We start from the raw sequence: 13,474 nt of genomic DNA on the forward strand, positions 1-13,474 counted from the left end.
TGAGAATTTTATTGTGTTTGTGGGCACTAAAATTATATGTTTTACTTCAAATACGGAGTTAATAAAAAGTTGCACAAATACTTTGTGATATAAAATTTGCATCTACCATTTTTTATTCTACAAACTCACCTTTTACAATGTGTATTAAAAATGAAAAGATGGACAGAAACAGAAAAAACATACATATATGTCTTTATATACATACATATAAAATATTACACGTAAAGCAGAATTGTGGCCTGATAATAGGCACCATACACTTATTACTATAGAATGGTGTTATCTGGTGAGATAACGTACTCACATCAGAACTTGCATTATAAGCACCACTATCATGAAGCCCCAGAAGTGACTGAGATTATTTAGCGACAGTGAGGTACCCAACGCATTTCGCCCAATTTTTAGTATTCACATTTTAACTTACTACAATCATAGTTTATGACTCAAATGGTAAATTATTGAACTATAAAGTATTAGGACTTGCATGTCTGGTCGATTGGACCAAGTTTAAAAATAGAGCTTCTGGGGCTTCATGGAGTTGGAAAAGGTCCCAAATTTGAGGGTAAAAGAGATGTAATCCTATAGTGTGAGAATTGTACAAATATTTGAAAGAGAGACATAAAAATATTAAACATATTACTCAAGGTAGTATTGCTTATGATGAAGTCCTGACTCCTGCGAACGTGAGAATATTATCCCGCCAGATAACACTAGTCTATAGTAATAAGTGTATAGAGCCTATTATCAGGCCAAAATCCTGCTTTACATGTAATACTTGTTGTTACCTTATATGTATGAATATATTCACTTTACTCCATGAGCTTGTAGTTTGACAAAATATATTGTCCATATGCCTAAAAGCCCTTTTTTTCTGTTTGTCCGTTTTTTCACTATTGAAAGGGCTGACATATTACCTTTACTTTAAACTAATTTACCTGTTTACTTAGTAGAGAGGTGGGAAAGAACTTTGTTTTTGTCTTGTGTATTAAAAATGGAATATACTGTACATTGATCCCAAATTGAAAGGGTTAAAGGTCACATTAAAAAGGTGTTGAATCAAATAGAAAGTTTATTGTAATCTTTTAACTGATATTTTCCTCTTATAAAGTAGACATGAATCTAAAATGATGAAGCTTTGCATAGTAGGAACACTTAAAAATGATAATTGTGCCTAAGCAATACCCTAAGGCCACCTACAGAATCTGGCATGTATACAGCGCTCATCGCTCCGACGACCGTCCTGACGGATGACGATAAAATCATGTTGAAAGTAAAGGGGAGAGAGCGCAGCGGGGTGCCGCTCTGTCGTTCTTCCCCTTCTCTCTCCATAGAACAGAATGTGCTCCATGTACATCACTTGTTTATGCATTGTGCAGTCTTTTGTCATTGGAAAGCTCTTTTGGCTAAGAAATATTCCTTTTGTCTTTCCTCCCTAAAAACAGCAGTGAATGTCCTGTGCCTAGGCACTAGAGTGGTTTCAGCCCCATAGCTGGTAATTTTTGGTGGCACCATTGTATATGTGAGCGTCTGCAATGCAAGAATCCTTCTACTTTGGCTTCATTTGATCTGTAGATCTGTCCTTTCCCTATTTTTTTTGCTGCTTCTTGAATGTTTCTCCACCGATCGTCATGGGAGCAGCTACTCTATCAAGATGGCTTCCTCCCCATATGGAAAAATGCGTGGTAAGTCAGCAATGGAGGAAAGAGAAAGCTTACAGGCAATACTAGTACTAATACGTTACTGGCTGCTTACCTTTTTTTTTTTTTTTGGCCACAACTCCCACAGTTCAGGTCCTCTTTAATGCTTGGCCTATTGCATTGTGAATATTACTGCTGGCTAATATTATAAGTTAACATGCTTGTTAACCCCGCCAGCTGCAAAAGCCAGTCATGGAATCCTTATTAATTCACATTAGGCAACTTTCCATTCTAATCTGCTGCAGATACATTTTAATGAAAAGCCAGCTGTTCTCAGAACATTTTGGACAGTGACAAGAATCTAGCCCAGGGAAAATTTGATGGACAATAAGTAGCATTTATAAAATAGAAATCCTTGCCAGTGTTTAACAATCCTGTGTTGTTGTATTGTGCTGATAATTTTGTGCAGAAGCAGGAAATGTATCTTTATCCCAGTCATGGGATTCTATTAATAAAAGTACACATTGAAACAAAACAGAGGTTTAATTTAGAATGGTGTATGGAATATGGTCAAGATTTATACAGATGCATTATATGTATATATATATATATATATATATATATATATATATATATATAGCAAAATTATAAATCAAACGTTTCACTGTATATCTACAAGTGGCATAGACTTTAAACAAAATACTACATGAAGCCCATGAACCTAGGCCTGATTTATTTAAGCTCTCCAAAACTGGACAAGATCATGGGAGAGTGATTTTTAGGAAATCCATTCCAGGTTCTCCTATGATAGTCTATCTTCTCAGGTCTTGCAGAACTTTATCCCCTTCAAAGGGTTAATGCACTTTGCTCTGTGAACAGCCCATATTTCATTAGTAAATCAACCTAGAAGAAATTCTCATCACATCAAGTGTGCTAAATGAAAATATGAGCCCAAAGTATGCCCTAAAGTAAAGGTGTACATTGACCTTTTAACAATATAATGACCCGAAGCAATCTAGAAAATCGCCAAAAAATGTCTCAAAAAGAAGGGAGGGTTATGGACTGGTCTATTCATATGTTCGAGAGAGATTTGACTGGCAGCTCATTCAAAGCACCTGAGAAAGATCTTGCAACGAATGGAATTTTGAATGGGGGAGAGGTCAAAAGGTATTCAGTTCTAAGTTATATTCACACGTCAGATGATACTCGCCCGAAGGAATGACAGAGTTGTGTTTGTGGGGCACTAATCTCGAGCAAAAATCTGACATGTTTAAAGTGGTTCCCAACATCTTTCATTATTTAGCCATGGCATATTGATGAATGCCCAATTTAGAAGGACCTCTATTCATTCCTATGAAGGAGAGCTCAGTAGGGTGCTGCTGGCTGATCCTCCCCTGTCTATGGTAAATATTCCTCCAAACAAATATGTAAAAGTAAAGCATTTTATTAAATATTTAACAGAAAAGAGCATAAACCACCATAATTTGTTAGTCATCCTCCTCCTCATCCTCTTCTTCTTCTTCCTCCTCGGCCTCCTCAGCAGCAGCTGCTGCCTCTTCCTGTGCAGCCTTCAGAGCTTGTTCCTCCTCTACAGTGGGGTCCACTGCCTCTGTGATCTCTGGTCCACTTGGGTATTCTGCTTGGGGTGGGGGAGGAGCAGGGGGGCTGTATCCTTCAGGGTTGTATTTGACCCCCCAGCCAATGTAGATGTTCTCAAATTTTCTGTAAAGCAATAGGTATGAACCATTAACATTAAAGCAATTCAATAGAAATTCTATATTATAAAAGCTGTTGCATATATAAGATGCTGAAATATTATAGTAATTGGAGTGTACAACAGATTTTGTGTATTCCAATAGGTAAAACAGTGTTAGCACAATATAGATTTTATTAATGAAGGGTTTGTCCTTTTTATTGATTGCTTACAATAGTGGTTCAGTAGAAGTAAAGCTACGTACACATGTCAGATAACTCTCGTCCGATTATCGCTTCGGGGCTAGTATTGGACGAGAATCTGACATGTTTGCAGCAGTCTGATGCTGTGGATTCGTCCAAGCGGATCCATGAACGACAAACATTTGCAATAGAAATTAAGAGGAGAGGGCTCAGCGCAGTGCCGATTGCTCATTCTCCCCTCTCCATAGAGCAGAACAGCGCTGTATGTACAGCGCTCACTCATTCATCCTTCGGTCTTTTGCCATTGGAAAGGATTGTGAAACATATTTTCCAACAACAAAAATCCAATGTGTGTACGCAGCCTAAGACTGGTGCTTCCTAGGCCTGAGATTGTGGCACCCCATCTAACATTACTGCTCCAAAGGCTCCAGTTAGGAGAGGTGACTTCAATGAAATTGCTAAAGTGGGTACCTATTAGTAAGATAAGGCTGAGGTCTGGTAAACTAAATGCAAATTGAGCTAAAAAAAATCCCCTGAACCACCAATATACACACTTTCACCGCATGGCTATACCTGCCGAGAGCTACCTATTGGTACCAAACCCTCATATCCTGAACCTTTTTTTTAATGTTATTACATACTTGGAGTTGGAGATGGTGAAGGCTCCTGGCCACAGATTGGATCGAAGTACTGCCAGAGCATATTGAGGGATCAGAGAAGATGAGAGCGAAGCTGTCCATGGTGGTGTCTGGTTAATTTCTGATAAAAAAAAGTTAATATTAACCATAAAGTCTTGTGGCATATTACCCTCAGCAATAACCATCCAACGCAGGTGACCATTTTTTTCACAGAGTGTTTACAAAGGTTACGGAGTATCCAAAGAAATTCATGTCTATGTACTGTATGTAGTCTATATCAAGTGTAAGATATTGTAAGATAATAAAGATAAGTACCGGCATCCTCCGAGAGTGGTGTGAGCAGCGGAGGGCCTACTTCAGGTTCTGGTTCTTCTTCATCTTGTTTCTCTTCTTCCTCCCCCTCCTCTTCTTCCATTTCCTCCTCTGATTTTACAGCAGTGTTATACCAAACACAACGCCCCTAGGACAAGGTAACAAGGCATATGTGTGATGGCAAATAACCAATTACTAACCCCAATACCTGCATCTGAAAAGTGAATCTTTTCACCTGTGGCAATATGTGCTGAACATGGTGAACCCAGTTGGATAAACTTTCCACCAATTCATTTACTGGAATGCCCTCAAATTCTGGGTTCTCTTCATATGTGTCTCTTACAGCTCCTTCTTCCTCTTCTTCTCCCTCTTCTTCCCCGAACTGGTAAAATCCCAGAGGACTAATGTGGGTTCCTGCTGAGATGCGGGCAATCTGAGCACGCAGAAGGTTAGCCTCTGTTCCTAGGAATGGGGGATAGGTGATAACAGGAGCTTCAAGTTTTCCTGTGAACAGACGCCTGACCTGTTGATATGCAGAATAAATAGATATCACAGCAGATAATTGGAGACAGACAGTTAAAATCTACACTACACATGTATAAATTGACATGTTACCTGAAAAAAAGAGGGGGGGTTAGGTATGGATCAGGATTATAAGTACTTAAGGTTTCACTGTGTTTGTGATTTATGAATGTGAATGACTGCTCAAGTCATGTGCATGTTCTCTTCCATTGGAATTCCTGATTTGGATTTTTTGGAGTTACCATTGCAACATGCATGCACAAAATGGGATTATACATAAGAAAGATCATTAATAAAGAGCACCCGTCTTCACCAGGTATTGCAGCATACCGTTATCTACACAAGTGCACGGTAAGATGGATACCTTTCTCGCTGCTGTGATTTGCGCAGGGGTTACAGGAGGCAGTCTGACCCATTCCGCACCAGGTTCTGTGCACACAAAGTAGACATATTTATTTGCCCCTGTGCCGTTTTCCTCACGGGGCACCACAGGAGGGGGCCGGTATGTGGATTTGGGGGGCAAGTCTTCTTCTTCCTCCTTTTCCTCCTCATCTTCCTCTTCCTCAGTTGCTTTTTCTTCTTCTTCTGCCCCCTCTTCAGCTTCATCATCTTCACCTTCTCTGAACTGCACCTCTGCCACCAAGTAGCTACCTTGAGTACCAAGGATCTTGCCCCAGAATCGGCAGCTCTGGAGCGGGCGAGTGTCTGTGAGCTGTTTCAAGGCAAGTGCTATACGCACCGTCTCATCTCGCCCTAGGCTCACTCCTCCTTGCTGAAGAAGGTGAGCAAGATCAAGGATATTGGGGAGAGGAGACTCCATCTGTCAAAGAAAAGCAAAATGACATCTTTATTTGGGTAATGATTTGTCATCACGACCATCAATCCTAGTCCTATAATGACCAACCCATGTCCATCCTAGAAGGATACATCTGTATTCATTGCTGACATGTTTCAATGCCCATGGCTGCTGCTGCTGTTTTACTGGGGTTTGGTAACTGATGTAAGGTTTTAGAAAATGCATGCCTAATATTCTCAATGTCTCAACATATAAATAATGTAAATGGGCCCTAGTTTACTCGCCATTTACTAAGTGCTACCACACAGCTCAATACTGTGTTGGACATCTAGTTACAATAGCTTTTTATTATTCTCCAATATGGCTGTACAAACTTATTAAGTATCCTCGTACCAGTGAAAACTGATCAAATGGAATCAGAATGGAAAGATGTTAAAATTAAACTGCAGCCAAAATGGATTTAGATTGTGTTCCAGCTGGCAGCGAGGTTGTGGTGCAGTTACTGCTTCCTCATGGCAGTCAACTGCTGTCTCAGGGAAGACTCTACTTGTAACTTTCAGTACAGCTGTCACATCTGAAGATGCCAGTTCTTTATTAACCGGCCATGTGGTGCCAGTGACACCCACTGCAGGCCTGATCCTTCCCTTCCTCATTTTGTGTACTTTGGAGATGGTTGATTACTGCAGTGTGGGAATCCATTAAGAGTTTCTTTACAAGCTTTTCAGCTGCATTACAGCTGTCACTCCCCTACATCTTCATATATTTCTCAAAGTGCCTTCTAGAGCAGCGGTGCCAACCGGTGGTCCGCGAGAAAATTTTGGTGGTCCGTGGCTCTGGTCGGTGTGCCAGACCTGCGATGGGAGAGCGGGTTCTGGCATCATGACGTCACTATGGGGAAAGTTTCTTCCCTTTTGAGTGACACACGGCTCCCCATGCATGCGCAGTCCGGGTTCTGTGCCATTAGTGGTCCATAGGTCCTGAAAAGGTTGGGGACCACTGACCTAGAGGGTGTGTTGTACAGCACCCCCAGTGGGGGTTCTCTTGAACCGGTGACAATGGTAGCTGATCTATTACAGGGTGGGTGAAGGGCAATCTCACTACCAGGGACAGTAAAATTCAGTATTTATTATTATTATTATTATTATTATTAATAATAATAATAAACAGGATTTATTTTGCGCCAACATAATATGCAGTGCTGTACAATAAATAGGGGTTGCAAATGACAGACTAATAAAATGCTGTATTCTGTATTAACTTCTAGAAACATTACCAGAGTTATTAATAAGATAAAGTGTGGCCACTACAGCCATTATTCAACACAGAACAAACTGGAATCTAATTGTTTCTTATAGTTAAACGCACATCAATCTTAGTCCTCTTTTTTTTTTTTTTTACTAAGCCTTATTCCACTCTGCATTATTATCTCACCATGAACTTGTGTGAAATGTATTGGCACCCCTTGAAGTATTTTTGTTTTCGGGTTAGGTTTAATGCTCATGTAAATCTTATTTCCTCACCATCTCTCCATCGCCTTCCGCCTCCTCCCCGTCTCCAGCTCCATGTGTGAAGAGTGCACGGTGGGATTCGGCCTTGATGTAGGTGTGGGGGTCATCTTTCTGGGTGCGCAGTGTGTCCAGCCCTTTGTTTAACCTGGACCAATGTAGTTCTGTACTCAGCTGTTCCACGATCTCCAATGGGTTAGGTGGGCGCTCTGCGAGGATCCGGGTCAGGAGGGCAGAGAGGTGTTCATACCTGAAATCATTGGGAAAACACAAACATGTTACTGCAATACAATTCATTGGCTTCCTTCACAAACCACAAGTGGACCCTAATATAAACTGGAGGAAAGAAAACTGCCTGCATTGTCCACGGCAACCAATCTTTGGCCAGCTAATCAACAAATGAACACTTAACAAATAGATCTTATTTCTTGCTACTTGCACTTCTTTACCAAGATTTAAATTAAAGTGTATGTATGGAAAAAGTTTTTCTAATTTTGGGTAGCACAAGGAATAGTTCAAGCCCCCAAACCCCAGCCCCCGTGTACTATTAAAGTAGAAAAAAGTTCGGCGGCACTTACCTATCTGCGTTCCCTCGCTGGACGCCGCCATCTTCCTTTCTTCTTCTGCCCAGCAACAATCTTTGGCCATTTTGATTGGCTGTGCTGGGATGATGCATCTCACACACATATATACATATTATTTTAATACTCACAGACTTCGTTACACCTGAACTGTAATTACTGAGGATTATTTCCTAACTCTGATGGCAACGTGGCCTTGTTATAATGAATTCATTTTTAGGGCGATCATCCCCCACCACGTGCACCCTGTATCCCTATCAGCCAGGCCATACTCACAGACTGACACCATTCGGACCCGCTTGCAGTAAATAAGCTTTGGCATTCTGGATCTGAATCTCCCGGGGGTCTGCAGTAACCTCGGGCGCACTTTCCGACATTTCTCAGCGATCCTGATCGCGGCCTAGAGCAGTGTCCACCGAATCGTCTGACAACACTTCCTCAATGCGTCCCTCGTTGCTAGGCAACCGTTCACTTGCCCTATTGCTAGGAGACCAGGAGACGCTTCTAGGTCACGTGTCTAAGGCCGTAACCACGGTGCACGATGGGAGTTGTACTCCCCCCATACCGTATAAACTACAGTCCTTAATAGGTTGATACAAAAAGGTGAAATTTTCTGTTGTATCGGCCATACCTACACAGAGAATTTCAGATCAGTGTTTCACGATAAAAAAAATGTATCATACCGTGGCAATATAATTGCTGACACTGGGTGGCGCTGGTTTACTAAGGTGATCGTGTCACCTGTAATATTATAAAACGACAGTAGGTGGCGCTTGTGTGTTACAGTGTTCAGAACACCAAGTAGCACATGGCCACATTGCAAAGAATATTGGGAGTGCCTAAAATTAAAGAGAACTTTGCACTTGTTTTCACACCTTGATTTGAACGAACCTTTTAATTCAGTATTGAGGTGCCCACTTGTTCTTTAATCTACTATTCTTTATTTAAAGCTGAACTCCAGGCAGATATAAGAAACACTTATTATTGCAGCTCTACTATCACCAATACATGTACAGCGCTGCGTAATATGTTGGTGCTATATAAATCCTGTTTATTATTAATAATATTAATAATAATAATACATGGAGATTTTACAAGCAATGGAAGTCCCTATATTTTAGCTGCTATATGCCTATTGTAGTTCAGCAGACGGGTAGAGGAGTTCATCACTGTGCTTCTTCTGCTTGTATTGTCCGGTCGCAGGCTGGGGTGAGTCCAGAACAGAGGGGGCTCAGAGAAAGCAAGTTAGAGTGGAACTACAGTTTCAAAATAGAAAATTGTAAGCAGGCACCATTTTTATTACAGAAGGCCTTTCTGTGATCAAATGTACTTATATGCCGGTTCAAAATCATTTATTAAAAAGTACATTGAACTGCGCATGTACAGTGTACTACCCCCCCCCCATCCTCCTCCACAGACTGCCAGGAATGAATGGACTCAGGTGCACATGTGCAGAAATAACATCACCCCAGCCTGGACATCAAAAATCCAAAAACAGAAGAGGACCTGATGTATGTGGCAGCACCCGGCATTGAGTGAAGACAGGTAAGTGTAAATAAAAAATTGCAATCAGGCAGGTAAGTTTATGTTATTGCAGAAGGGACATCACCTGTCACTCCACAATAGGTTTCTTCTTTTAAATGCAGTTAACTGATGCTGAGCATTACACGGAGGACCTCTTGTGGCAGAAAAGAAGAACTGCAGGGCATAGATGGAGCTTACAAGTTAAAGTGTACCTAAACTCAGAATTGTCACTTTACATAAAAGGGTGGACAAGCCTTTTATATAAAGTAAAACAAACAATAATTTTTTTTTTAAGTGCAGCACTGCCCCCTAATTCATGATCTCCTAGGTGATGGAAAATGATTGGAAGAGTAAAGCCTCCTGGGATACCTACGCCACGCATCCCGGGTGGCTCTTGGGTGCTCCTTCTACGCATGCCCGAGCATCAGAAGTAGAACCTTGAAGAAAAGAGAAGAAGATGTTGGCGCCCTTTGCTCCCTCGGACCAGGCCGAAGATTGATACCGGGATGACACGGGACCCAATGGAAGAAACCTCCTGACGGATAGACGGATCTGTGGGATTAAAGGTAAGTGTGTTTTTTTATTTTAGGTTTAGTTCCGCTTTAAGATGTATGAGTTATTACTGAACAGTATGAATTTCACAGACAGCATCAGTAAAGAGCAGAAAGCTGCTCTCAGTGTGCATTAGAAGCTGCATAAAATAGACCCCGCATTACTTCCTGGCTGGAAGATATCCAGAATCATTAATAATAATAATAATAATAATAATAATAATATTAACTAATATTGATATAGCGCTGACATATTACGCAGCACTGTACAAAGTCCATAGTCATGTCACTGGCTGTTCCTTTAAAGGAGCTTACAATCTAATGTTCCTTCTTACTGTCCTCAGCCCACTCTTCTCATTCATTGGATTTCAGATTTTCAGAATGGATTTGATTTCTTTTGATCATGATACATCACATTCAGTGAATTCAGTTTTCAGGAGGACATGTACAGACCCCCCACCATCCATGATGTGCCAGCATTGCAGAGACACTGGATATGAAATTGGGTACATAATGGAGTCATTTTATTAGCGGTTTGATTAGGGGGGGGGGTGCAGGTCTTAGTATATAAACCCCTAAATGTGCAATATGCTTGCAATAATGGAGGTATATTTTTCCAAGCATTGGCTCCCTAGGCAAAAAAAAAAGGCTGCCTTAATCTTTCTTATTGCAGATTGATATATAATACATACTTTAATATAATGTAATAATATATAACAATAATAGTAATACAAATAATACACAGGAATTCAATTTAAAATAAATACAGCAGCCAATATGTCAATTATAATTATTTTTTTCCCGTTCTGAAATATTGCAGTGCAGCACTGGGTTATAAATTCTTTACAATTTGAGAATGTAATCCAGTTTAATGAAGCCCTTTTAAGCATCAAAGGACACCTAGATCTCCAGAACACATAAAGAGCCATATTCCATATCATGAAATGCCCTGAAGCATAGGAGGGAATTGTGTATTTGTGTGACTGTTGATTCCTGATGAATGTTTGTGTGTCACTCTTTGATGACTGACTGTACCTGCCCCATAACAAGGCCATACAAACACATCTCCCACGCCATCCAAAAGTCATCTTCCTCAAACTGTAAGAAGAACAAGGTACCTGCTGGTCACTCCATATCTTCTTCCTTCACCATGATCACTAAAAGGTTCTTCCAAAAGCTGTAAGTACCCATGGTCTTCCAATGTGAAGCGGTATCGGGTAATCTGACATATGATCTGATAATGTGTGGGAGAGGGGATGATGGATTTAAATTTGTATTTCTTACTTCCTATTAAAGATAATCTTGCTGTATTACCAGCTCGTATGAATTTTAATAATGACCTTTCAGGTTACAGTCCTGTGCTGTTGTGTTTCTCTGGGTTCTTTTTTATTTAATTTGCAGTTAAATAACTTTAAAAAGATATTTGGTGCAAATTAAAAAATTGTATCATGTCCTTTTTTGCCACAAGTGGACATATATAGATACTAGACCTTATCATTTACTATTCTTTGGAATGTTACAGAGATCAATATATATATATATATTTTCACATACAAACACACACATATATATCATATTTCTAATTTCATTCTGTTTTCATTATCAGCATACACTTTGCAGGATTGATCTGTTTTTGTTATGACAGTGAACCGAATGTGAATATTATCATTAAATTATCCCATAGGATATTTCCTATATATAACATTTTCAAGCTTCTTTTTTTTCTTTTCTCATTAAATTTATGCTTTTTTGTGTATGGTACCATCTGACATTCCTGTTTGCTTTTTTACTATTACATAATATTTACTTTACCAGCAGATGAAAACAACCTAGAAAACTAATTTAAAGCCTGTGAAATCTGGCAAAATAAAATGATGGATCTTGGCTGCCTTTTTAGAAAACAGCTTTCTAAAGCTGTAGGCAATTTACAGATTTTGATTTTTGTATTAATACTTTTTAATCCAATGATGAGGGGACATATGCTTCCAAAACTTCAATTTTATAATTTAGGACATGGGTTTTCAAATAAAAAAGTCTGCTTTTCATCACCAAGAAATAGTCTTATGCTGAAAATTGGTATTTAGTTAGTCGGAGGTGCCAGCACGTAGCATTAGTTATTAGGAACTTCACAGGGTGCCCAGTTATAATGCTTGAATTTTATACATTGGCATTAAACAAAAAAATGGATTTACTTTTGTTTTATAGATACAAGAAAATGACAATTTGTTTATTTTCTTCCTTTATTACCTGTACCATATAGTGAGTGCAGATGCAGTGTTGGTTTGGATTTTGACACAGGGTTAGTATTAGTATTGAAATATTGAAGTCAATAAGCCCTCCAACCCACCACCTCACTATTATTCTGTTATCTATCTGTGATCCTTGCAGACCAATATATTTAGTAAAATAAAATACTTCTCAGATTCTGGGACTTCATATACTGCTTTGCATCCTAAAAATGAACCTGTGGCCGGGCTGTGAACATTCAAGCATGTATACCTTAAATTTACAGTCCCAGTTCAGCGTGTGTGTTTCTGCTGCAAATTTTAAGGATGAATTACTCCACAGTATTTGCAGCTACATAGGTTAGTGAGGGCTTGTCTTAAGGAGTATTTGCAGCTTGTTATAGTTTTGTAAATGTTTGCATGTCCATAGCCTGAAGCAAGCTACACTTTATTTGGCATGTATCGTGTTTTCTCCATTTACACACACAATTTGAATGAGAGTATAAATGATTCAGAACAGAGACAAACCACGTCTTCCTCTTTGTATAGAAATTGCTATCTAACAGAAGTCTGTAAGAAAAAATAGTGCAGGGCTTCCTTGTTAGACACCTTATTCAAAGTAATATATAATAATATATCCCAAAATTAAATATTACATTAAAATGTGCCAAAATATAGTTTCACTTTAAAGGCAAACAGGGGTTTATTTTATTATTATAATTGTTATTATATATTATTTCTGCCCTGAATCACATAGCTCCTTGCTTTTTTAGCATAAGTGGGGTTTAATAAAGAAGGAAAAATAAAACATTATTTTCAGCAATCACTGCAGTTCTCTAAAAAATTTTGGGATTTGTTAAAAAAAATTACCCTTTCAATAAGCTCATAAAATGTGTTTCTTTCCTATTCATTTCGTATTGCGACAGCTGGGCATTTTTGTCATTTGGCCACTAGGTGGCAGAACGCGTCATTATTTTAATAGGAGACTTGTAGAAAAATACAACCATCCAATTCACCGCCAGCTAATTTCAGAGGAATTGACTGGGGGAATAATTTATAAATATAGCCCTTGGTAAACCATGTTGTGATAGAATATAGAGTTATACTAAGCTTTACGTAAACTTTTGGCCATTGGGCATGGAATCGCCAGCTAATGGAAACAGCCCAGTATATGTAATGTGGCCCACAACATTGCTAAAAAACATAAATATATTTATTTAACATGCTATATGCTATATTTAAAAGTCGGCCTAGTATTAATATGCCTTTCAGCAAAAACACTTCTAA

The 13,474-nt window shown here is 39.2% G+C and overlaps 1 protein-coding gene across 1 annotated transcript; it reads right to left on the bottom strand.

Moving 5' to 3' along the window:
- Window positions 1-3,065: 3,065 nt before the first annotated feature.
- On the bottom strand, window positions 3,066-8,350 carry RSPH6A (radial spoke head 6 homolog A). The gene is made up of 7 exons (XM_072430999.1): window positions 8,164-8,350; window positions 7,322-7,556; window positions 5,370-5,825; window positions 4,719-5,006; window positions 4,487-4,631; window positions 4,175-4,292; window positions 3,066-3,359 (listed from the first exon to the last, which is right to left on the bottom strand). The coding sequence occupies exons 1-7, from the start codon at window positions 8,262-8,264 to the stop codon at window positions 3,125-3,127; spliced, it is 1,578 nt and encodes a 525-aa protein (XP_072287100.1). The 5' UTR covers window positions 8,265-8,350; the 3' UTR covers window positions 3,066-3,124.
- Window positions 8,351-13,474: the final 5,124 nt, after the last annotated feature.

Source organism: Pyxicephalus adspersus, chromosome Z (genome assembly GCF_032062135.1).
Source record: "Pyxicephalus adspersus chromosome Z, UCB_Pads_2.0, whole genome shotgun sequence".
NCBI lineage: Eukaryota > Metazoa > Chordata > Amphibia > Anura > Pyxicephalidae > Pyxicephalus > Pyxicephalus adspersus.